This window comes from Dipodomys ordii, unplaced genomic scaffold (genome assembly GCF_000151885.1).
Source record: "Dipodomys ordii isolate 6190 unplaced genomic scaffold, Dord_2.0 Scaffold58, whole genome shotgun sequence".
Taxonomy (NCBI): Eukaryota; Metazoa; Chordata; class Mammalia; order Rodentia; family Heteromyidae; genus Dipodomys; species Dipodomys ordii.
In genome coordinates, this window is record NW_012267274.1 from 4,455,698 (window position 1) to 4,481,941 (window position 26,244).

General features: G+C 48.0%; 1 protein-coding gene across 1 annotated transcript in view; it reads left to right on the plus strand.

The window, feature by feature from the left end:
* Window positions 1-19,244, plus strand: part of LOC105989711 (chromosome unknown open reading frame, human C10orf90) — a 60,437-nt gene extending 41,193 nt beyond the window's left edge. Inside the window, exons 4-8 of the mRNA XM_013021883.1 lie at window positions 1,072-1,253; window positions 3,465-3,642; window positions 15,305-15,368; window positions 18,359-18,458; window positions 18,545-19,244. Of these exons, the coding sequence (XP_012877337.1) occupies window positions 1,072-1,253; window positions 3,465-3,642; window positions 15,305-15,368; window positions 18,359-18,458; window positions 18,545-18,583 (563 nt within the window). The 3' untranslated portion in view covers window positions 18,584-19,244. The remainder of the gene's footprint in view (window positions 1-1,071; window positions 1,254-3,464; window positions 3,643-15,304; window positions 15,369-18,358; window positions 18,459-18,544) is intronic.
* Window positions 19,245-26,244: the final 7,000 nt, after the last annotated feature.

Genomic DNA, 26,244 nt, shown 5'->3' on the forward strand with positions numbered 1-26,244 from the left:
TTGATGGGAAACTCCTCCAGAAGATGATTTCCAATTGAGAAAGTGACATGAGAACCTCTAAGCCGTGTGATGTTGGGCGATGGATCCCCTGGGAACAAGCCCCGAGAAAGCCACAGGTTGGGGCCAAAACATCCTGGTATCCCCCCACCTCAGGACTCACACTGCCGAAATGGCAAGGGCTGCTTCCTCGTGGGCACGCGGCAGGGGCAGGGATGGGCCTTGTCCTGGGAATGGAGGGGCAACCTAGAGACTCAGCTTTTGATCTCGGCAGTGGAATCAGAAGGACTTGGTGGAAATAGGGGAGTTGGTGGAGTGAGGAGGATGCTGTGCAGGTAGGTCTAGAGCCAAGAAGTGTAGTGAGACTGGATGGGGTGTGGCAGGTACAATGGGGAGGGCAGGAAAGTTCATGGGGGCAGGAGAGTTGAAGGATCAACTCTTGTGTTCCAGGCTAAGGCCTTGGTCAGGAGGTACCAGGGAACAAACTTACTAACCTCCTCTGCAACCCCAGAGGTAGCCCTGTCTGATCAACTTGTTCTCTGTCATTTTCCAGACAATAGAATGGCCCCAGGAAGGGGCCCAGGTAGCTCAGAGGGACAAATCCTTCCAATTACTTATGCAAAGCCAATGCTTGACTCTGGCAAATTAAAGGGAGGTATAAATAATCTCACACTGTCCTCTGTCCTTATATCATTAGTGTAGCAAACACAAGAGATTAATATGCTGTCCCGAAACAACTGAACTGTAATAATTGTACAGGACACACTTAATATGAAGCGCAAAATAAAGAAGTTTCATTTCAAGCTAAGGCGCTCTAAACATCAGAAGCCAAGTAGGTCCTCTGTGGTGTAATTAGCCAGTCGTGGAGCCGGGCTGATTGAGAATGTGCCTCCCTGTGACCAGGGTAGCCGGGACAGTCTGTGATGAGTTGTGATCTTGTCGGCTTAACGAGGCCCATTAATAACCCATGGGCGTTTCTATTTTCGAAATCGTCTCCTGTGTCTAATGGTGTTGAGGAGCCAGGAAGAAATCACTTGGTGCCCTCTAAATGGAATTCTAAATCTTCTCTCCTAGGAGATTATACATGCTGTGACTTAGTTGTAAGAATAAAAGAATGTGAGAAAGAGGACCGGGGCACACCAGAGTCCTCATCTGCACCCCTCTCGCCAGTACAACCCGCTAGACCACAGACGCCCGACCTGTTGGAAGATGGCTCTGAGCCTCAACAGACACCCACAAGCCCCATGACCTTGCAGGTAAGGTGTTGAGGTCCGTCCTGGGAAGTTAGGGTGCCTGTGACCTCACTTTCCCACCTTTGTCATGGCTGTGTGCTCTGGCTTCCTTCCCTAACTTTTCTGAGCCTCTGTTTCATGGTGTGAATATGGACATAATGACACTCACTGATTGACCAGGTTAGAATGAGGATCAAATTCTACCAACAGTGACAGTGACGGAAGGCAGATGCCCAGGTACACAGGACATTTTGTAACATCAGCCCCTTTGCTCCTGTAGCGAGCAGAAATCTTCATGAATGCCTCCGTCAGATGGGGACCCTGAGCCCTTGAGAGATTAAGGAAGGCGCTAGGTCTCGTGGCTATGAGTGGAAGAACACGGCAGATTTCATGGACATCTTCCTAACTATGGAAGTCACGTACACACAGTGGTTAAAGTCATAAAAGAGCAGGTGTGGTGGTCCCACTCTGTAATCCTAAGTACTTGAGAGGTAGGATATCAGGGCAGTTCAAGGCCAGTCCAGGCAAAAAGAAACTCACAAGACTCCATCTCAACCAATGGCCGAGTTTGGTGGTGTGTGTCTGTTATTCTGGCTATTGGGTAAGCACACTGGCAAGGTGCAGTGTGTCTCGTCGGTCAAAAGTAGGAGAATCGCAACCCAGGCTGTCATAGAACAATAAAGATAATCAATAGAAAGAGGAAAAGGGTCTGGAGACATGGAGGTGTGGCTCAAGTTGGAGAACACCTGCCTAGTCAGCATGAGGCCCTAAGTTCAATCTCTAAAACACTGGGGTGGGGGAATAAGGTGCTAAGCAATGTCAGAGAAAGTTCTTGTTCACACACACTGCTTAGCTAGCCATGCATGCCCCTGGGGAGGCATTTGGTTGAAAGTCAAGCAATGGTTCCCTTTGCTGACTCCTACACTTCTGAGCCTCACTGGGCCGCAATGAAATCTTCACGGTGCCCCAGAGCATCCTGGCTTCCGTGGCTCTCTTGGGATATGCACAGAAAGCACAGCAACACCCAGGCCGACCGTTCTCAAGGGCCACCTCTCCAATCCTGGAGTCCCCTGCGGCTGACCACCAGTGGGTGAGGCCTCCTAATGCCCAGTACCCGGTGGCTGGCACTTATCTGACCTAGAAGATGCTTTTCCCTGCTGGGGATGCACACATAACACAGATGGAGCATGCACGAGCGTGCATGCGCAATGCCTGCTGGAGATCTGGGAGAGGAATGAGGCTTAGGAGCATTCCCCCTGTGGCCTGTGCTGAGCGCCTACCGCCGGCAGAGCTCTGTCCATGAGACGTGGAGGCCAGCTGAGCACAGAGTCCGTCATCTGAGGCAGTGTGAGGTGCCATGTGCTCCATGTGCATGGGGAGATAGCCACTTGAGCCAGTGGCTGGCCTGGGGATGTCCCTCTAGGGAGGGACAGCCTGTGGGCTGAAGACAGTGAAAGGCAGAGAGGGAAAAGCAAGAGACGCGCAGGCCCGTGTCATCTACCAAGCTATCAAGAGTCTCGGTTTGTATCTGCCCAATGGGAATAAACTCCCCTGCCAGAATCCATGGGAACCCAAGAGGTGAAGTGTGCCCAAAGAGCACCCAGGGGGACACCTGGAGGAGCAACCGTGGGAGCACGCAGGGGAGGGTCGAGGCTGATAAGGAGATGTGGAGACTTTGGCTCTCCACCCACAGAACCCTTCTGCAGAGGCAAGGATTTCCCTGCAGCTCATTCTCAGGAGGGAAAATGGTCTCCTTGAGCCATGGTCTCTCCCGCAAAGGCCCACTGTTCACCCTGGAGAGCACACTGCATCCGTGCCTCTTAAGATCCCACTCCAGCGGGAGCAAGCGACCACGCTCCCTCCCCTGCATCCTGCCCCCACCCGTGTCTCTTTGGGATGTGGGTGCTGGGCACTGGGCTTTGGTCCGTTGGCAACCTGTGGCCTGACAGGGCAGAAGAATGGATGTGCAGAGGTTTGTGTTTTCACTCAGGAGGCCCCATGCTTGTTACCCCTGGGTCCTGCTGCGGTGTGGGTGGGGGGTTGCATCGTGGTGCTGGCCGCACTGACCCCCAGGACCTACGTCATCAACATATCTGTGGCATCTCTGTGCCAGGCCATGGGAGAACTTTGGGAGGTGCCTGTTGGGCTCTGAGTACCACCCATTTGATTGGCTTCTCTTGGCCCAATCAGACGGAGATGTTACTTCTCTTTGCTTTTTTTTCCCACTTCAATTAGGAAGCACTGGAGGTCCATAAACCTCAGTTCATCTCTCGCTCACAAGAGCGGCTCAAGAAGCTAGAACACATGGTCCAGCAGAGAAAAGCCCAGCAGAAGGAGAAGCTGGGGCAGAAACAGAGCTCCTCTCCCATCCGTGCCAGCAAAAAGCAGTTCACCATTCCTCATCCGCTTAGTGGTAAGCTACCAGGGGCCTGGGGAAGCCTGGGGAGGGAGTCCACTGGCCAGAGCCTTCGTCTGGGGGTGACAGGTCTCAAGGAGGCCATTGACATCCACAGAACCAAAGCTCAGCCTCATCAGAAAGCATGCTCTGGGAGCCAGCGTCTTCTGAGAGATTAGATGTGGGCACCAAACTCAGCAGAAATAACTTGGGACACAAATTTCCCACTCTAGTTGCTACCACTGTAGTCATAAGTTCAAATTCTTGGCTCCTAACGGATGTTTGCAAGACATCCCCTCTGCCCTTTATAGATTGCAAAACAGATCTCGGGGCGAGAGGTTGACTCCAGCTTGTCTATAACAACATTTGTCTTCTTGAAAACCCCCTTCCTGCTGAGAGCAGGGATGGGTGAGCCAGCTTGCCTAGCGCTGTGAGACGGGTCAGCTGACCCCGGGCAGCGGGGGAGGGGACACTCGCTCACCACTCGTGGGAGAAGGAATTATCAAGACCCTTTCTAGGCCAGGAACCAGAGGAGAACTGGGGACAGCACAGCGAGCAAGACTGACCTCAGAGCTTCCTTCACAGAGCTCAGAAACAGACTATTAAACTAGCAAGAATGACAAAAGGAGGTGAGGGCAGGAATGGGGGACCTCGGAGCACATACTTAGCGCCTGCCAACCCAAATCATAAAATCTGGAGACCCGGAGAAGCCTCTGTTTTATCCCTTAGGATAGAGGAATGAGGTTTATCTCCCTAGGGAAAATGTGTCAGCGGGGGGGGGGGGGGGGGGGGGGGGGGGGCGGGGGGGGGGGGAAGGGGGGGATGGCGCTCAGGAGGTGAAATCATGAGGAAACTTCTGAGTAAAAGTCCTCTGGGAAGATAACCATAGTGAAATGCAGCCGAGCGAACATCATGAAGATCTCAGAAAGGGGAAGTGGAGGCAGACAACAAGAGTGGGTGTTCTAAGGGACAGCCCCACAGCCAAGGGCAGCTCGTCTGTTTCCTGCAACCCGGAGCATTCTTGAAGAAGTGTCTGGGAACCCCAGCAAGGTTTTCAGATGACTCTGAAGTCATCGTCTTCGGGCAAGCTTTGGGGTCTTCTGACCGCCCCTGCTCCCCGTCAGCCTGTGGTGGCACCACTGTAGGCTCCGCCTCTGTCCTCACGGGGCCTCCTTCCTTCCCCGTGTCTCTGACTTTGTGTCTACGTTGCCTCTTCTCACACACTGGATTTGGGTCACCCAGCCTGGGATGACCTCATCTTAACTACCTTCGGTCGGCAAGGACTGTATCTCCAATGATAAGGTCAAATTAAGGGTCTCCGACAGGCACGGGGAGCTAAGACTTGATTGTATCATTTGTGGGGGACACAGTTCAACTCACTACATTTTTCTTTGATGTTGTGTGCAAAGCAAATGTAAGTTCACCTACCTATGGACCAAATCTTAAAACTTTGGATACAAGACAGGAGGATCCAGGCCCAGTCCGTAGTGTTAAATAACTGAGGGACCTTTTTATTCCTCCAATTCCAAGCCAGTGCTGGTAAGTGGAACGCTGGGGGTGAGGGGCTTCACTGGCTCCGACTTCAGGGTCTTTTCAGCTGTCCCCTACAGTACCCACGTGTTGGTGAGAACTCTGTTTGCATGTTTGTTTGTGTAGGTCAGTTAAATCAGACAAAGTCTGGAACCAGAGCCCCTGCCAGCTCAGGCAAGTGGGAGGGAATGTTTAAGGCCCCATTAAACAAGTCTACAGCACACGTCTTGTCTTCAGCCTGTCTGCTGGCGAGATGATAAAAGCAAAATGCAGATGTTTTCCTTACATGCTAAATTAGTTAATAAATCATGAGCGTGAACGAGCGCGGGTTGCAGTGTCAGGGTGTCTGGTGAAAGGAAGACTTGGGTCTGCTTCCCTGTGCCCAGATAGCAGCCTCCAGTCAGGGCTCCGTGCAGTACTGGCTCAGGGACAGGACCAAGGGGCCCAGGTGGGAATGCTGACACCTGACAATGCCAGGAGAAATGAGGCCCTGGATTTGCAGAGCTGATGATGACAAAGACCAGAAACCAGCTGTTCTGTGTTGGTTGATGAATTCTGAGCAGCCTCTAAAGCTCCGAGGTAGGATGTGGCATGTATGTCCTGTGTACATGTGTGTGTGCATGTATGTGTGTATGTTGATTAGGGCTAGAGGCCCCTCTTGGTGCATCAGGGGTGATAGCATTGAAAGGGCCCTGGCTATAGCGCCCAGTTCCGATGGAGACTTCCGGTTGTATCAAGATGAAGAGTACCGGGACTAACAACTAAGTTTTCAGAATGAGGCACTGTTCTATCTTCCAGACAGAGCCAGAAGTAGGACAGTTCCAAAGCAGTGGGAGCTGTGGGCAGGAGAGTTTGGCTTCCATGTGTGTGAAGAGTGCTGTGCCCACAGGTCCTTGTAGGGAGTGGGTAGCCGCCCTCACCACCCCTGTTGACACATTGCAGTGACTCAGACCAGGACCTGACCCTACGTGGGTCCCAGGCCTCCCCAGAGTACATCCATCTCCCATAACCCAGATTCCTCACAGCCTGAACCTGCCACTTCTGGCCTGGTAGAAGCTTGTCTGAGCCCTGTCACCCTCTGAGGTCCAGCCAAGGCTCACCTCTTTGTCATCAGGCCTCTTCTCTGCCCCCTTGACCCATGCTGTGGTCTGTAATAATTCTCACATCTCAGCTGAGGGCCTCATTGTTGATGAATCACATCTGCAGCCATACAACGCAACTCTCCACCCAACTCAGAAAGCCTGGCAGAGCCCAAACCCTTGCCCACATGGCCAAATGAGTGAGTTCCTTCTCCATCCACCTGGCATGCCCAAGTTGTGCTTGCCCAAGTTGTATCTTTAATCTTTAAATGTGTAAAAAAAGCTTCCCCTTCTCCCATCCTGCACTATCTGAACACTCATGGCTTTACATGCTGGTTAATCGTCTTTCTTTATTCACCGTGGGTTGTATGGTATCTGTGTGTGGACAATGTTCTTAGAACACAAACAGCGGCAGGTACATACCACGCCACGCCGCGCCGCGCCACTTAGATACCCAGCTGTATGTAGCCCGTCAGTGCAATTTAATCTGAATTCCATTACTCACACTTCCCAAGGTGAGCCAAGTCAGAGCCATTCAAATCACGGATCAGTAGAGGAACTGAATCCTCCAGAAGGCACTGCAGGCTTCCTTCTGCAGCTCTGCCTTGGCTGATGGTTCTTGGCTGGAGCAAGCATTAACATTCATTTGCATTCCCTGAGCATCCAGCCCAAGGAGATATGACCCAGCAGATCCAAAATGGCAGCAGAAGTCAGGGTGCTCATAAAAATGTGCCATGTGTCAGCCAGGCAGCCGATCAGGCTGCATAGCCCTGGCTGATGATCTGATCTCCTGAATGTCTTTCTATAAAACGTTAAAATAAATATTTGTGTTAGTCTCCCAATATTAATCACGAAGGAATTTTAAGATGTGCTTATCAGATAAAAGTCAATTTTTACTTTTTTCAGTCAGGAAATGAAACAGGAGACATGTCACTGAAGTCACTATTTCTCTGATCAGACACCCACCTGCACACTGGACTATAGAGTAGACACTGCCACACTGTGCCACACCATCACCCTTTGTTGCTTTGTATTATTAAAGAAAAGACCAATGTCTATTGATCAGAATTAGACTTACAGGACAACTAAAATTGCATACAGATGCTGGGTGCTAGGGCTCATGTCTGTAATCCTTGCTACTTAAAAAGCTAAAATTGGAGATTCAGGGTTCAAGGCTAGCCTGAGCAGACAAATCTTAAGATAAATCAATCTCTCTCTGTCTCTCTCTCTGTCTCTCTCTCTGTGTCTCTCTGTCTCTCTCTTTCTGTGTCTCTCTGTGTCTCTCTCTGTCTCTGTCTCTGTCTCTGTCTCTCTTTCTCTCTTTCAATCATGGGGCTTGAACTCAAGGCCTGGGTACTGTCCCTGAGCTTTTCTGTTCAAGGCTAGCACTCTACCACTTTGAGCCAATGGGCAACTTATGGTTTTCTGGTAGTTAATTGGAGATAAAAGTTATGGACTTTCCTGCCAGACCTGGCTTTGAACCGTGATCCTCAGATCTTGGCCTCCTGAGAAGCTGATTGCCAAATGTCTAGCCTGACATTTTATTTTTTGGTCATGTGGCTTGAATGCTGGGCCTGGGTGCTATCCCTGCGCTCTTCAGCTCAAGGCAAGGCTCTACCGCTTGAGCCCCAGTGCCACTTCCAGTTTTCTAGTAGTTTATTGGAGATAAGAGTCTCACAGACTTTTCTGCTTGGGCTTGCTTTGAACTGTGATCCTCAGATCTCAGCTTCCTGAGTAACTAGGATTACAGGCATGAGCCACTAGCTCCTGGCTTCCAGCCTGAGAAATTTTTATCTCCAATTAATCAGCAAAAGGCTGGAACTGGAGTCATGGATAGAGTGGTAGATCACTGGCTGTGAGCAAAAAAGAATCTAGTGAGCACAGGGCTCTAGAGTTCCAGTCCAAGGAACAGCATAAAGAAAACACCACATAGCACGGACACTGAACTGAGAAAAGGTGAGAAAATAACTATGTGAGAGATTACTTGGCCCTGTATTTTAAAATTCCCCTTCAAACTTACTTCCTTTTCTGTCCCATAAAGCAGCTAAATGATCAGCCCACTAAGGCCTCTAAGAGAGTAAACTACCTGGCCACCAACCTGGAATGGGTCACCTCTCTCACCGTATTTTGTGATTCTCTAAAATACACTGGAAAGCCCTGGAACTGGAGCACGTGCTGGCCTCCGTGAACGGCCCCTCCTCCAGACTCATCCTGGGTGCAGTCACTCAGCCGCGTGGGGACAAGTGGCGTGATTTGAATTTTGTTACTGAAAAACATACCCCTATTTTCCTTCAGCCTCAGTAAGGTCTAATTGACAGCAGTTGTCTGTATTTATGATATACACTGTGTTTTCATACATGAATGCATTGTGAGATAATTAAATGAAGATAATTAGCAGAACAACACCTTATACATTTTTTTTTGGTGATGAGAGTGTTTAATATCTCTCTCGGCAAATATAAAATGTAACACTTTCTTAACTCTAATCGCCATGCCGTACAGAAGGTCTTCGGAACGTCTTCCCCGCTCTGGGTGGAACTTCCTTCCTTGACCAGCACTTCCCCAGTGTTCTACCCTGTCTAGCGCCTCCCCTATCTTCCACCTGTTCCGAGAACCTTGGGACTCACCCTGTTGCCTGCACGAGGGAGCTGCAGTTTTGTGTGTTTTAATTCATCCTCTGGGTTCACTCAGGTTGTCACAAATTACGTGATTTCTTTAAAAAAAAATAGTGAAATAGTATTCCATTGTGCCTATGTGTGTGTGAGCATATGTGTGTGTGTGGGTTGCATGTGTGTTTACCTGCGTGCAGGTATGTGCACCTGTGTGAGTGGTGTGTGTTTGTGTGTGCGCGCGCATGCGCGCGCATCATATTCTCACCCTCTATTCCTTTGTGCATAGATGTCTTGGCTGTTCATACACCTAACACTGTATGAACACACAGGACAATGTCAGCTCTTCAATACACTGATTTCATTTCCTTTGAAATGAAAGTTTGCTTAGGCCCAGCAGGGGCCTGTGTATGCCAGTTTCTGTTTCTCTAGCACCTCCTCAGAACTTTCTATAGGGTGTTTTTTCCTAGCCATCATCCTCGGGGGCGTGAAATGACAGCTCCTTGTGTTTTCAATATGCATTTTCTTGTTCAGTGTTCACACTCGCCTTTCAATGCTGGCCCTGAGAAACATCTACCTGGGTCTTTTGCCTGTTTTTAAAATCAGATTCTGTTCTTGCTACTGAGGGTTTTGCTTCTCCCGTACTTTGGACTTTGCCCCCTTAACTGATGTGTGATTTATAAATGCCGTCTCCCATTTATTGAGCCATCTCTTTACTCTGTTGATAGTTTCTTTGGCTGTGTATAGCCTTTTTAGTTTGACTCAACTCTATTAACATTTGCTTCTGTTGTCTAAGCTTTTAGAGGTCACAACCCCAGAACTTTTGCATGGACTAAAAAGCTTTCCCATAATGTTATCTAGGAGTTTTACAAATTCAACTATTACATTTAAGACTTTAATCTATTTTGAGAGGGTAAGGAATTTCCAATTTCCTTTTCTGCACGTGACTATCATGCCACTATTTAATGGTGTTCTCAGCATCTTTGGTCAAAGATCAGGTGTATATAAAGGCATGAACTTATTTCTGGGTTATCTGTTCAGTCTGGTCCATAAGTCTGTTTCCGTGTCATGCTGAGGTCTTGTTTGTTTTGATCCTTCGGTGAGGTTCAAGATACAACTAAGGCCTTGCACATGCTAGGCCAGAAATTTACCTGCACTTTCCTCATTCTTTTTTGTGCTGGGGATTGAACCCAAGGCCTGATGCATATGAGCACCCATCTACAACTTGGGCCAGGTCCCCAACCCCATACGATGCTGCTTTGATTTCCATAGCTATCTTTTGTAGAGAAAGACCCACTGATTCTGTTAGCCTCAATTCTCAGTCTCTTACCCACTTACTCTGAGACCTAACTGTAAGAGCTCCATTTTCTCACCTACACAGAAGAGAGATCTTCTTTCCTGGGTCACTGTGAGAATGAATTGAACTGGGAATAGAAAAGTTGGAGGTCAAACGCAGAGTGGACATTTGGGGAATGGTAGTTGATAGTTCCTGTAGCTTCTCCACAGTTTATGGGACACACTTAGACATACTGTTCCCAAGAGTCCTAGGAAACTTTAAAGCAGATTCCGTGTCCCTGCTGAGTCGGGGAGGAAGTGATATTTTAGCGCTCAGGTAGCCTGGGCTGGGCACAGAGCCCCAGGCAAAGAATTGCACTCACTGAGGTCTTCTGAAGTAACCATGAGTCAGGCAAATCAAAAGAACCACCATATGGGCATCGTAAAAGCATCACATTTAACTTCCTAATGCTCACATGATCATTATGTAAGCAGAAAGAAGCTGAACTTTGTGTCACATCCAGTGAGGTCACTAAGGACTGCCCCTGACCCTTACTGAATCCCAGAGGGGGAACAAAGCTCCCATATTGTTTTCCTACGACCTGTGGATATTGCTGTCGCAGAGCTCCTAGGGTGGGGGGGTGTCAGGGTTACACTTTATTGTCAGTGGACAGGAACCCTTTATTGAGGTTCTCTTTGGGGTACCTGGGGTCTAGTAGGGATCTGACTTAGTTGGAGAGTTTCTGATGCTGCTGACACCGGTGAATGGAATTCATGCGAGCCCAGCTCATGGTCTCACAAACCTTTGGCAAGCTGCAATGTGAGTTAAGAGCTGGTGTGGGCCTGACTGTCTAAGCAGTCCCAGGGAGCTAACATTGTCAGATCGCTTTGTCCCTTGCTGGATTCCTTGAAGAGTAACCAGTCAATACATACGAATACATATAAGCATACCTATAATACAGAGTACATATAAACCACATGTACCAAGCATCTTGTGTCTCACGGCCAAGGGTAAAGAAGCAGGGACATCGATTGCAGAGAGAGATAGGGAACAGAGCCCTGGTTTGCAGAGCAGAATACAAGAAGAGACTCCTCTGTCCTTGGAGGCCTTGTGTGCTACTTGGAGAGAGAGAGAGAGTTGGGCAAGTAGACAGCTGTGTGATTCCAAGCATGGAATCATAGAAGATGAGACCCCTAGGCAGTCAGAGGAAGGGGGCTGAGGTCAGTGCTCAAGGTTCAAGATGACAGAGCAGAGTCCACTTCTCTTTTTAAAGAAATATCTTTTGTGGGGACTAGGATTCTCTTCACCGCTGTGGCCCAGGCCCCCTGTGCCAACCTGCATCCAGGGAGCATATGCAAGACACCCCCCTGGACTGCTGAGGCCACAGCAGACCCCTCTCAGCAGTGCCCTCCCCAAGGAAGCAGAGCCTCTGTGAAGCCCATCTGGTAACAGCCCAGCTCCCAGACTGCCTGGAGGCCTTGAGATGCTGACCGAGCTCCTCGCTCACGGGATAGCCCTGCACGCAGGAGTGAAGCCCGTACCTTGGAGGACAGTTCACACGGCTTGCCCAGAGACCCCTTCCCGCTTTGTTCTCTAAAAAGGAGTGTGCAGAAGCAATCTCATCAAAGATCAGTCATACACAGAGGCATGAGCTGATTTCTGGATTGTCTATTCAGTCTGGTCCATATGTCTGTTTCCATGCCAGCAGCATGCTGAGGTTTTGTTTGTTTTGCTCCTTTGGTGAGGCTCAAGACGAAACAAAGGCCTTGCACATGGCTAGGCCAGAAATTGCATCTTGCATTTCCCAATTATGACAGTGCCCTCTGTCTCATGTACATGCCAACATGCGGGCTTCCACTCCCCCTCCAGACCTCCCGACGAGCTACTCACTGCCACAGAGAGGATCCCACAGAAGAAGAAGCGGCTTTAGAGAAAAATCCTCCACAAGCTTTTCTCATCAGAAGAGCACTTCAGAGGCATACCACCTGTGAGACTTTACCATGTCTCTGTAGTGTAGAAAGGTCTTATTTGATTTCTGGATAGCTAATTAGAGTAAGATAGACCCCACTACTATTGTCTATGTCAAATGAATTAGAGGTTCTACCCCAGTGAGCTAAGTAGAAATGATGTGCCTATAACTGAATTCAAATTCTGGAAATCACCGAGTCAGTACAGCCAACTGTATACTTGAAATCAGCCTGGTTGTCTTAGAATGCATGCCACCCATGCCCTCCAAAATCCAGCTCTTGCAGTGGGCTGGTCTCGCCCTGGGTCAGGCCTGTCTGACCTTCCTCCATGAGATCTCTTCTGTCCCCATACAGACATTGGTTCTGGCACGTAAAGGCCCTACTCTGGCTCTCATCCAGGGCTCTGAGCTCTTCGTCTTACTTATCTTCATGTCCCTTCTTCCTAATGCCAAGGACATAAAAGCTTGGCAGTTGTCAAGTAAATAGGTTGCTTAGCCCAAAGCCTGGGAGTCATGATGCTTTGTTCCAGCCCACAATCCCAGTGTGCTGGGTCTCATAGCTACCCTCCCCACTGAGAACCGCCATTTTCTACCACAGACCTCCCTGCTACATGGGTGCCTCTCCCAGACCCCCTTCATGTTCTGAGGAATGATTTACACCAGCTACAAGCACTAAAAGTCAGATCTCCCTGTGACTCTCCATCTCTCTTGCTCTGGAGACAAATTCCTTAATAGGCATGTAAAGTACAAAATCCAATGTGAGTGGCTCCTAATTCTGGTGTATATTAGAATCATCTGGAGATACTAGTTTGGAAATCCCTGGGAGAAAGGGACATGTGAGAAGTGAATTCCCATCTTCCAAGGGAAGACAGGCATACTTGGTTAAGGCTCTGGAAATATGCATTCTGTGGCTGAGACTCTGGACAGTGGTCTAAGATTCAGGCCAGGTGTGGGTGATTCTGGGCTGATAGGAGCTGAAGCCCCACCCTGGTCCTCAGGCCTTCACAGTCTGAACTTGAGCAGTAACACTTGCCCTTTCCAACATCCATGACCTCAGCGCTCAGATGCAAGCAACCATTGGCATGTCACAGGTTTAGTATGAAGACTCATCCACATCGTGAGACTGTGTCAGGATATGAAAAGAACACATACACACACACACACACTAGCAGGATCACTGCAAATCAGCACTCTGACAACTCAGCTGTATAATACCACTCCTTCCCCTCCTGACTACCCACCCCCCAGCACAATGTGCCCAGAGCTACTCAAGACAGGAGTGTTCTTCCTACTCTGGTGAGATTGGAAAACATTGGCAGAGCACTTACTATCTTTCACCTATTTGCTCCAGGAATGTCAGTATCTTTTCCCTGCTTCCCTCCCTCCCTCCCTTCCTTCCTTCCTCCTTTCCTCCTTCCCTCCCTCCCTTCCTCCCTCCCTTCCTCCCTTCCTTCCTTCTTCCTTTCTGTCTTTCCCTCTCAGCTGTGGGGTGATACCGGCTGGTAGTTCCCCTTGTATTGCACTTACTGTGGGCTGCTTGGTTCTGAACTGAACTTTTTGCTCCAGCACAGCAGGCTTTAAAGAGTTCTGAAAACAACAGAAGTTTCAGAGAGCTCATATCTTCTTTTTCCTCTCTAGAAAATAGAATGCTTATTTGTGGAAATAAATTGGTTAAAAAATCTATTTCTAGACTAGATCACACACAATTAAATTGAGATTGTGAAAAATCATACAAATACAATTTGTTACATTTGTATCCCCTCCAGACACTTTCCATCTGTCTACTTTGGATCCACTACTCTGTCTGGAGCAGCTGTTAAGGAATGCTAATCCAGAATGGAGTCTCAGCCTTTGATCTTCTGAGTAGATTCTTCAAGCAGTAACTTGCTATTCAGTAAGATCCTGACAGGTTCAGTTGGCATGGATTCCTTCTTGGGACTTTTTAGATGCCCTCAGCTCTGGCCTGGCTCTGTCTAGAATTGAGGCAATACCAGGATGGGGAGCTGGGAGTCATCTTGGCCAATTATGTCTCACAGTGATGTTGTCTTCTCCCTGATTCCATGCCTCCCTGATCTTTCTAAGTACTAATGAATTTCCTCTGTCTTGGAAATGTCCTGATTTCTTTCTCTTGTTTCTCCTTTGATTCTTGGTAGCAGATGTATTCTGTTCTCCAGAAGGGAAGATCTTTCTTAGATGATTTTGTGTCTTTTCCACCTTCTTGGACATTTCTGGAAGAGTCTACACATCCTCAAGCCTCAGAAGTTATGGGTTGATCCATCCATAACAGAAGTTATGGATGAGCCACTGGACAGGCCTGGGTGTAGGAGAGAGAGAAATAGAAACACACCCATATTTTCATTGGAGGTCATAGATTATCTGTGCTGCTTAGCAAGAATACAGTGCTTCCTGTTTGCTTATTCCAAGTGAACGCCATGAGCTGGTTACATTCAAGTGTTCTAGAAAGCATAGCAGCTGCTGTGCTTATGTGTGTGCCAGGCCCTTGGCTAATCTGAAGGGCTGAGAGTCTCTTAGATACTTCAACTTCATTGCAAAAGGTTCCTTTTCAGCTATTGTAAAAAGGAAGTGTTATTATTAAACACATACCACTGTTAAGTGTACCATACATAAACAGCATAACGATTAGTAATAGGTACTTACATTGAAAAGCATTCCTGTTTTCATTTTTTTTGTAGTTAGTGTTCTTGCTCTGAGCATAGGGGACCATGATGGTGTCCGTGACACCATCTTCCAACATTAGCAAAGGGGGGGGGTATGGTGTTTTTATCTTGTAGCCAAGCACCCCTTGATAGAAGACTGCAGGCACAAGAAGAGTCTGCTTGTCTCAAAACTCTTAGGGGATGGCGGAGAGGTTTTCTGCCCTTAGAGGCCTCGTAAACCTAGCGGGGGAATTTTTCTGTGAGTGCACCTGACACTCCCCACTGCAAGCCACAAGTCTCTGTTGCTAAAGGAAGGCTTAAGAGGAGCAGCTTCACAGCGTTGGTCAGATGCCAGCATTGCACTTTGTGTTCTACCTAACTCTTGTTAAAGCCAGCAGCTGATTGGCTAGTTGTCAAAACACAACCATTTATGATCCTCGAGTCCTGCACAGGCTTACAGCTTAGGGGGAGAAACAAAGCACAGAGAACTTCCTGGACCACTCCAGTGTTGCCGGAGTGATATTCCATCCCTACTGAAATAAATTCTCTTCCGTTTCTTCCAGATAACTTGTTCAAACCCAAAGAAAGGTGTATTTCCGAGAAGGAGATGCATATGCGCTCTAAGAGGTGCGTGGTGGTGAGGGGATGCTGAGGGGCTGGGGAGGGACTGGAGTGGCTGGGGGTGGGGAATCCAGGCGCTGTCTGGCGGGGCTCTCTACTTCTAGGACCACATTTATGCTCTCAAGTCCTCTTGGCTGTAGATCTGAAAAACTGGCTAAAATGAGTCTCACTGAAGAATTGTGTCTCAGAGTGTTCGTGCTGCTCTTGGACTAGTGTTAGGAAAGTGGTAGGTCTTGGATTCTGGAATGATCCAGTAATTGGTCCCCGAGTGATCCCCAGACTGTGAGCTGGAACTCCTCTACACATTGACCTCGTCACTCTGGGCAAGAGCGCTGTGCCTCCGTGCCTTTGAAGGTGATTTCACGAGGAGGAAGGAGAGAAGCTGCTTGTCCTGAGGGTCCTGATTGTGGCAGAGCCTGAAGGAAGGAATCCAAACTGGGAGCCATGGAGCCCCTCTCAGAGGGGCCACAGCCAGCTTTCCTGGCGCTCTGTCTCCAGCAGGCTTGGCAGTCCACTGCTGGCACATTCTCCGTCTTGCCTGGCTGGTTGCTGTCCAAGACGCCCAGTAATTCTCACCACCGAGGTGCACACAAAGGCTGCCATTCTTCCTAGGACCTGGCCTCTTAGCTGAACGTAAAAGCTCAGCAGTGTTGGCCACTGCTCGTGCAAAGAAAATGTCATTAGGTTATAATAAAGTGCCCCGCACGGGGAAGGATTATGACAATTAAAGCAAACTGACAGTGCGCTGAGAGACACCACGGCCACAGAAGAATGTCCCACCCCTTCCATTCCAGGTCCCAAAGCTCTGGTTTTACCATGACTGTGTTGTTTCTGAGATAATCAGGGCTGGTGGAGGAAGGAGGCTGCAAGCCCTTCCTGTTAAAGATCTGCTTCACAGCATTCTAAACAGGGACTTGCAAAGGACCACCAGGTTTGAAGATGTGCCGTTTCTCCAGGGCAATGTTGCATCAGCAACATTGAAGCATTCTACCTTTATTTTCCTGGGGGGTGGTGGAGTGAGGGGGGAATCAGCAAGTCTTCCTCTTTCAGTCTCCAAAGTCAGAATTTCCAACGAAGCCCCTAAAAGAACAGGTCTTCAAGCAGCATTAATAGAGAGACTTTGCCCTGTTGTTTCCCTGAAGAGGAAACAATGGATGCCCAGAGGACCATCTCCTTGGTGGGGCCGGGCGCTGGTGGTGCTGCATGCTGGGCTGCCCCTGATGTCTTCCATGCACTGGGGAGCCGAGCTGCTCTCCACTCCATGGAATGTACCAGGCTGGGATCCGGTCCTGGTTCCCACAGTCTCTTCAGGACTGTCATTTCTTTATATTAGTTGGTTTTAATTATACTGTTCAATTGCATTTTCGTGTAAAATCCCAAACACTGGAGATGAAGCTGGAATCCTATCCCATTCTCCTTTTCTCGGCCCCAGACCTACCTCCCAGGATACCTGCTATGTGTCTTTCTCTACCTGAAAATTCAACTTCCGTTTGTAAGAGGTAGCTATGGTGATTTATTCTAACCACTAGTGGCATCACGGTGCATATTGTCAGTCTACATAATATGTCTGGGAGCTTTTACATATCAGAAGATGGTTATTATCCACATTGGCTTTTGACATTCTGAAGCATCCATTGAGGGGTGCCAACTGTGTGGAGTCTATTTGGGGGTACACAACTTATTTGGGAATCTCTCTGAGAGCACACAGGGGTGACAGGGGTAGTCACTGAGACTTTTTATTTGGCTTCTTGGATCAGAAAGAGTGGTCTCTGGATACCAAAGGCTTCCCACTGTTCACTTTAGGGCCATGTCAGTTTCTCTCTGATTGCTTTATGGACTTCTCCTTTGGACCTTTTTAGATTAGACAACTGAGTATTTACCTAGTCTGTGTTTATTCTGTCCATGTTGCTGCCCACAGTGTGGTAGGCACTGGCAAGCACTCGCCTCTCCCAGGTCTCGTGTGCAGATTTAGGCCAGGTGACAGTGGCGCTTAGTGAGTAAGAATCAAACAGATCAAGGCTCACACCTCAGCCCACCATCAGCCAGCCAAGGACTCTACCCAAGCCTCCTCGTCTTGGGCTCCAGTTATTCACATATTTAACACAGGAACCCCAGATGCTTCCTCCAACTATATAGTGAGTTTGAGTTAATTCACATAAGTGACTACTCTAGTGTTCAGCATCCAAGATGTCCCATGCTCATACTGCCCTCATCACCATTATTCTACTTTGTCCTCATTATTTTCAGCATAGGACATCTTAAATAGATTTGGTCTGGCTTTCAAACATGAGAGAAAATGAGAAAGATGTTTTAGCTGCATGCCATGGGTATTGCAATCCAAGGGCTCAGGCTGTAGTTGGTGGGAACACAGCTCAGCAGGTTGGCATTGGTGCCCACTGGGCACAGCAGCTGGAAGAAGAGTCCCAGGCCCCTGCTTGTCATGAACTCAAAAGATCCTGATTTTACATCAGGACAAGGACCTAAGACTCTGGCCTGGGATGTATTTGAAAAAAATAAAACCTAATTAAAAATCCAACAGAAGCATTTCTGAATGTCCATCATTATAATTTTTGCTACTCCCACATAGCTATTGCTTCCTTTCCTAAAACCCAGGGAGACAAAAATAGGGTGCCAGACAAAGGCACTAGTGGGAAAGCTTATACTCAGAATGGCCAAGCGGTAGGTTTAGGATCGCTCACTTTATGTGTAAGCATTTATCACTGGGAATGAAGAAATGAGGGAAGTGACTTCCAACGAAATACCTGGGCTCCCCAGCTCTCTGTTGCACTGCCCCAGGAAACGGAGAGACGAGCGAGGTCCTGCCCCCCGCCACATCGCTGTGTCCCGGGGACATCAGGAAGCCCGGCGCCGGTGTCTCACCACGCGGAGATGGCCCACATGCAGGGTTCTCCCTCTGAAATGATAAGACAGGATGCCCTCCACTGCAGGCACCCGCTGTCGGCTGCCAGTCAAAATGTTCTTTGCATCTGTTTCAGAATCTATAATAACTTGCCAGAAGTGAAAAAGAAAAAAGAAGAACAGAAGAAAAGGGTGATCTTACAGAGTAACAGACTCCGCGCTGAAGTCTTCAAAAAGGTAAATGGCTTTGGGCCAGCGGGTGCGGTGTGTGGGGCACAGAGATCGGAACCGGAACTTGACATCTCTGCCCCCTGCCCCTGCAGCAATTACTGGACCAGCTCCTTCAGAGAAACGCAGTGTGACCCCAGGCTGCCCTGACACCCGCGTGCCCACAGCCGTGAAGACTTCAAGATGGATAAGCCATTAAACTTAGCTGTGTCTTCAAGACATGACAACTTTTGATTTTTTTTTCTACAGGAAGTATCCCTTCCTGAATGACCCAAACAAACCCGAAACAATAATTGACCATGAAGTAAGTCAATCTGTTGCAGGGAAATCAACCCTAAATAACCCACTAGGCTTCCTTCCCTTCATTGATGGAATTTTGGACTTTCCCTTGTGCTTCTGATATTTCACCGCAGCAGAAAGCCACTTAGTGTGCTTAGATTCTGGAGGAGGGGGAGGGAGTGCTTTTTTTAATCGTATTTTTGATCCAGAGTCCTTGTTTTTGTTGTTCAAATTCTGCAACTTCAAAACCTGAGAAATCACCTCAAACTTGAACCACCTCATCCTAGAGGCTGATTGTTTTTAAATAAGAAGGCAACATGCCAAAGACTAAAGAGCAAGTAGACTGGTTTATTTTCATGACCCAGAATGGTCAGACCAGGGAGCTGTCAGCAGTCGCGTCCATTACCCAACCACAGCACCTCCCTTTGCTCAACTCAAGAGTCGCCATCAGCGGGCCGAAGGCAGAGCTGACTGAATGTGTGGGGACTTCAGTGCTTGCTGCATCGCCCCCCTCCCCCCCAAAAAGTGAAATGTCCTTAATGGTTCCACCTTTGCTATGTGTTCTTCCAAGCATTATTTATAAATGTTTTATTCGCGGAGCTAGAATCAACTAGCTTTTACAACCAATAAATGGAAATAAATGCAATTAACCAGAAATGCAAATATGTCTGTGATACATATTCTGATCTGGACTGAGCAATGCTGACAGCACTCAGTGTGGAATGCTAGCCACCAAAGCCCCAGAGTGCAGTGTTCTCTGCCGCCACCCCTGGCCACCATGGAAACTGCAGTGTCTTAGAGCCCAGTGAGGGAGGCTGCCTTCCAGACAGGGTAGAAACAGGGTAGCAACAGGACCCCAGGGATCCCAGGGTATCTCAGAAGTGTGGAGGATGGACTAGGAGTCCTGCAGACACCCCTGTCCATTTCCTGTCCCATTCCTCTTCCCTCCTGTACCACTGCCTAGGTTCCTCTTCCAGAGCACTGTGGTCCTTTCGGTGTCTGATGGGTAACTTTACAAAGGAGCTCAGGTCCTGTCTGGGCACCGTCCCCTGCACACTCTGCCCTTTAGTAGAATTTGATTCCATGTCCCATGGTTGCCCAGGCCAGGTCAGGCAGTCTGATAACACCCGCAGAAGGGTGTCAAGCTGCCTCTGGGTGGGAAAATCATGGGGTAGGTGAGAAAGATGACTGGACACATTAAGCATACAAGAGGTATAGGGAGGGATCTGCTAGTGAGGGAAAGGCAGCTCCGAGGAAGCAGCCAGGAACAGCAGGTACATGAGTGGTACTCCCCTAGGAAGAGTGTCGAGAGGAATGAATGCAGCCAAGCTGGTGACAGGGAAGTTCCTCTGCAGCCACATTGATGGAACTTGCTGGAAATCTACCTTCTGAACTTTCCAGAAATCTGCAGCGCACAGGGAGGCGCTTCCCTGAGGGTTTTTGCTCACAGTTCAGAGAAGCCACTGCCAGTGCACTGTCTGGGCCTAGCTCCTGCTGGCCCGGCAAACACCCCCTCCTGTGTCTGCAGCACCCCCTCCTGACAAATTTTGATATTGGGCAAGCACGCAAAGTGAAAATTTTCCAGGGGCCTGAATCCATTTTACCAGCACAGGCAAAAAAGGGTGATGAGGGAGGTATGACAGACAAATAACAGTCAGAAACTGACATAGCAAGCTGTTAAGCCTTGTCTTGGTTTCCTTAGTTGCCAGTTCTTGAAAATGCCTCCTTCGTGGGGTTGCTATGGAAGCAGAGTAAATTAAATCAGTGTGAGTGGAGTGATGGATGTCTGTCTCAAGGCAAACACTCGTTGGGTTTTTCCTGTCTACAGTGTAAGGTAGAGAGAGCACACAGGCACGTGGAGTTGGTCTTCGTCAAAGCTCCTAGGTATGGCTAGGAGATGCTCCAGACGCCCACTGTGTTGGAGCTCTTGTCACAGCTGTTTAGTGCTTGTACATGCTCTCTTGAAGGACCATTTCAGCAGCTCACCTAAGGTTAGTTCCTTCTCCAGTGATCTACAAGGCCTCTAAGTGCTACACTGAACGTCTATTTGGAGCTTGTGGGAGGTTTTGTTTTGTTTGGAAGAATGATTTTTAATTGAATCTAATACTTAAGAACAATCTTTCTTAGATAATGAAGATCCCAACACACTTTTATGTTTTGCTTTTCTTTCATATCATCAGTTTCCAGAGATTTTCTGACCACTTAAAATTGGAACCCAATCCCTTGAGGAATGTTCTCTGACACTTTTCAAGAAACAGATTTATGTTAACTAGGATTTTAGAGAATCAATATCCAGATAGTCAACTTTAGACAAAGTTCATGGAATATGCCAATCAAACTCCATGGTTTATGTTAGTATGACAAATAATTGAGAAAATTTGTATTTGGCTCACAACTTCAATATTTCAGTCCTTGGTTCTTAGCTCTGTTGATTCTGGGCTTGTGAATTGGGGTAGAGCCTCCGGTGGCAGGAGCCTTTTGGGAGGGGGAGGGCTACTTACCTCAAAACTGATAGGAAGCAGAGAGATAGATATACAGTTCCCCAAGACCCGCCCTCTACCCATCACTGTCCTAGTGGTCAGCTTCCTCTGGTACCTCCAGGGTTTCTAGAACTCCCCAAAGTCATCAGTTAAAGACGAAGCCTTCAATTCATGAGTCTTTTGGGAGACACTTGATAGCCAACCTATAATGAAGAGCTTTTCTCTTCATAAACCTGCTGTCAAGTCTTATAATCTAAGTATATAACTGATTAAATGCCATTGAATAATGAGGCTAGTTCTTAGTCAGATGCCTGACATTGGAGAATGGGCTAGGACTTCGTGGTAGTGTCTGCTTTGATGGTCTTTTCTCTGGACAGCCGGCTCAGGATGAGGCTAAAAACTTGTTCAAGTTGGTTTTCTATTGAACTTGTTTCCCCTCGATGGTTGTAGAAATTGTTCCGAATGCTAAACAGTGTTTCTCGGATGCACATTTCTTACTCTTTAACTTGAGGTAAAGGAAGTGTGATGATACAATAATGTGGTGATCCACATGGAAGTCACAGCCTCTAGAAATCAAAGGTTCAGTTTCTCTCAGGAATTGACAGTCATGTCCTGGAATGTTTCACTCAAGTCAGTGTTCAGGAAAGATCTTGAGGATAATGAGGATGTAGGTAAATTTTCCATTGTAACTTCAGTAAGCAGATTCTCTCCTGGAATGGGCATATTTACCTTTGAGTGTGTTTTGGTTCCAGCGAGAAGATAGTTCGAGGCAACATTTGCTGCAGTGTTAGGTTTTAGATGACATTCAGGAGCCTGAGCCAGGCCACATTTGGAAAACGAGACTTCAAGCGGTGGTCTCTTTCTTTCGGATTTCAGCAAATCAGCAAACCAGGAGGGGAGACCAGGTAGAATTAGCAACGGTCTCCCTGTGGTCTCTGTGACTTCATGTGGAAGGGGAATTCCTGTTTTGGGTATTTGTCTACTCTGCCAACTGGTAATGGAATAATGGAGAAACAATTGCCTGGATTTTGCAGCCAGTGGCTGTTGCCAACCAAACTTCCTGGAAGTTGTGAGCTCCCTGGGTGAGTCAGCAGAAGTTTATTCAGTTGAACAAGGCTCTTTGAAAGAACTATTTGTGGAGCCAACGTTAAGAGTTCTATGTCTCAGGGAATTCTCCCATTTCAACACTTGCTGGTTAAAAAAAAAAATAGAAAGCAGACTTTTTTTTTTTTTTTAATGAGCTGGCCCCAGTCATCAACTGACCCATGGTTTAAATCTGAGATGTATCAAATGCAGAATAACAAGGGGAGAGGAAAGACTGGGTGTGGCTACCCAAGGAGAGGGAACTAAGCGGCTGTTGGTACGTGAGAGTTCTGGGTAAGAAAATAAGAATGTGGTAAAAGAATGACCTGCTGTGGTTTGTGTGAGAGTCTTTGCATGCTCGAGAGCAGCAAAGGAAATGATCTGGTAAGTGATTAAAGTAAGCTCGTCAGCAGATGGTTCCCTATGATAAGCTTCCTGGAATTTGTACTTTCATTAATACCTGATAATTGCCCACAAATGTCTAGCACCATAGAAACCTTTTCAAATTGGCTGTCACTAGTGGAAACCGCCTGCTTCCTGGAACCAAGTCACCTTCAAAAGGCCCTCTCACACTCCCCTGTCACCTCATAAGGTCAGGAGATTACTGCCTCCCTCCCTCACCCCCATGCTAGGGGGACATCGCCTGGCCCAGGCAGGAGAGCACAGCTTCTGTGGGAACTGTCTCCCCAGACCAGGGGCCGTTTGGCTGGGAGACGGAGGCTTCTTTGTTCAGCCAGATGTTTTAGCCAAGTGGATTGGAAGGTTAACTTTGGCCAGTTTCCCTGAGGATCAAGGGAATATTTTTCCTCCTGATGGTGAGCCTCCAGTAGTCTGAGGCTGTTGTCAGCCTGGAGAGTACAGAGAGGAGGAGAGAGAAGGCAAGGTGTTGCAATTCTTCTCTTCTTTTTCTTTCTTCTCTGAGAAGGTTCATGTACGCATTCTGGATGTCAGCTGACAGCCACGGTACACTGGGAAAGGTGACTTTAGGAGCTAGCCTTTCTTTCAGCTATTAGCACATGGCCAGGGAGGTGAGGGGCCAGAAAACAAGGTCATCTGGGCCATTTTACAAGAATGCTCCCTTGTTCTTATCAAAGCTGAAATGGGAACGGAAGGGGAGGTTCTAAGAGGCTGCTGAAGATAGATATCTTTAAATTTTTTTTAAAAAATTAAATAGCACCAAGAATGAACATTTAAAAAAGTATCCTTTTCAAGTCGTAGAGAAAATTCTCCCTGGCTTTCAACCTCTTTCATTTCCTGATATGCCTGAACTGCAGTAGCAGCTGCAAGTGACATCAGAGAAAAAGGACAAGGCCCCCCCGTGCAATGCCCTCTGATGGGTAATGTCTTTTACCTGAAGACAGTAGGCTTCTGGGCCTGGCTGCCCAGGGATGTTAGGTGGGGAGGTGGAGGGGCGGGGATTACAACCTCCCCACCATGGCCACAGACTTCCCCTCAGTACTCTGTTGGTCCTTTGCGGCATCTCTTGGATTAAAGATGACAGTGGCCACGTGGGCAGGTATGTGCTGAACCATCCCACACTTCCCAGCACACAGAGGTTCTGTGTTGTGCTTAGACTTACACCTGGAGGCCAGTTAGGCCAGGTTTAATTATTATATGCCAACATAGTTAGAAGTGTGATTCCAGGCCTAGTTCTCTTCACTAGAGTGTTTGTTAAATCAAAATGGCAAAATAACTCAGAATACTCGTGTGTGTGTGTGTGTGTGTGTGTGTGATTTCCTTAGCAAGTTTCAGTCTAGTTAATGAATACTTTTTGCCTGGATTACTGGGAATGGGGGTGGATATCAACATGTCTCAGATGGGTACAGTTGATTTAAATGGGTGAAATATGGTTTTACTCTTGCTTCAGATTTGAATGTCCCCAGCCTAATTTCTCAATCAGTCGTTGAGAAAGATTAGTCCCTCAACCCCAGCACATGAATTGGCTTCTGCCAGTTGATTGTGAGCTGCCCCTAAGTAGAGGACAAAAATCTAACAGAGAACTAATGAGTTCAGGGCACATTGCAAACTTAAAAAACAAACAATTATTAGCAAAACATTGTAGAATGCCAACCAGAATCCACTGACTTTCCACATGCTTTCTGCCCACCCCTGGCTGGTGACAGCACCCCTGCCCTTCCCAGATAAACGGCAGCCCTTGTAAGCCCCATTTATGACCTGCGGTTTCAGACACTAGTAGAGAGATGGTGAAAAATTCGCATCTTGTCCCTTCAGAACCTGAGCAGCTTCACTTCATTCATGGATTTTATCTGTTTGGGGTGTGATGGCTGCCAAGGTGCTCACTGGGTCTTTGAATTTGTGCTGCCCCACTTTTCCTTCCCAAGATGGCACTCAGCTATTGGATGGGTTTATTGGGAGGAGAGAGGGAGACAGGCGCTCCAAAGCTGCCTCCGGGGTCCCTGGATAACCATGGGCCATCGGTGGGCTGGGAGTCAGAAAGGAGGCTTAAGAATGGAGCCTGCATGGAACCTTCCTTCCTGGGGCTTTGAGCATAGACTTAGCCTCCAGAGTGGTGAAAACTGAATTTTTGCTGCTCAAGCTGCCCAGGCTGTGGTATTTTGTTATAGCAGCCTGAGCTCACTCATACAGAAACCTGGCTGACCCTAGGAGTCAATGACCTTTGCCCACTCTCCTTGATGTCACCTCTTCAGGTCCACAGCAGGGAAACTCCCAGGGCTCAAGGCTGTCCGCTCCTCTCCGAGTATGCTCTATCTCTGTGTTCACAGGGGCTGTGTACCCCCTGAGGTCGGTGGTGATTCCCATGGAAGCTGGCCCCCATGGTCTGCAGAGGGCTTTGCTCACCCCGGCACACCCTGGTGGCATACTCTGGTACCATTTGCTCACTATCCTGTGTGGCATAAGGAAACTGGCTGATGCTCTCTGCATGCTCCATGGAAAGGCTTGGAAACTCACTAGAGAACCAGACTAAAGGCCTTCTCCAGTCTAGTGGTCAACTTCTCTGGGTTTGTCCTGCCTGAAGTCTCTCTGCCCTTACCAAATAGATAATCTCCTGCAACCTAGGTGCTTAGGCATAGCTCTTAGAAGGCCGGTAGATTCAAAAGAATTATTTCCAGCTGGGCACCAGTGGCTCACTCCTGTAGTCCTAGCTATTCAGGAGGCTGAGATCTGAGGATCGTGGTTCAAAGCCAGCCCGGGCAGGAGAGACTGTGAGACTCCTATCTCCAATAAACCACCAGAAAACCAGAAGTGGCACTGTAGCTCAAGTGGTAGAGTGCTGGCCTTGAGCTAAAGAGCTGAGGGATAGCGCCCAAGCCCAGAGTTCAAGCCCCATGACTGACAAAAAAAAAAAGAATTACTTCCCTCCTTGGCTTTCTAGATCATTATCTCATGAAGGATATCAGAAGACATGCCTTCAGGGTTCAGGGCTGCTCTTTGACCTCTTACTTTCTGGAATGTCCCCAATTTGTTTTGGAAGGAAAAAAATCTCATGGCCAGTGAACTATTGCTTCCTCTGCATTTCTGAATCATGCCCATTTCAAGCTCCTGATCTCAGAAGAACCCTGGGAGGCAGACTGCAGTGGGCTCTGGACTGGCTTCCTTTAATAGGGGTTGGAGAGGCCATACTTTCTAATGTCAGGTGCAAATGGGATATCATAATATCAAAATCACCCTGAAAATTCCCTTCAGTGCCATCTTCAAAACAGACAACATCTTTCAATACAGGTTATCCTTCCCCAACCAGTGTGTTCTCCAGCTCTGAAACACCTTAAACATCTGAAGGAGATCTTGGTGTGTTTAGGGGACATGATACACAGAAAGCATTCTCTCTGAAATACCAGAATCTCCTTTAGCACAATGAGAAGGTCCTACTTTGAGAAGGCATGGATGAGTAGATTGACTTTTCCTGCCTGGACCTCCTCCAGGACAAAGGCTGGTGAGTGATGATGTGTGTCATGGAAATCCAGGTGACACAG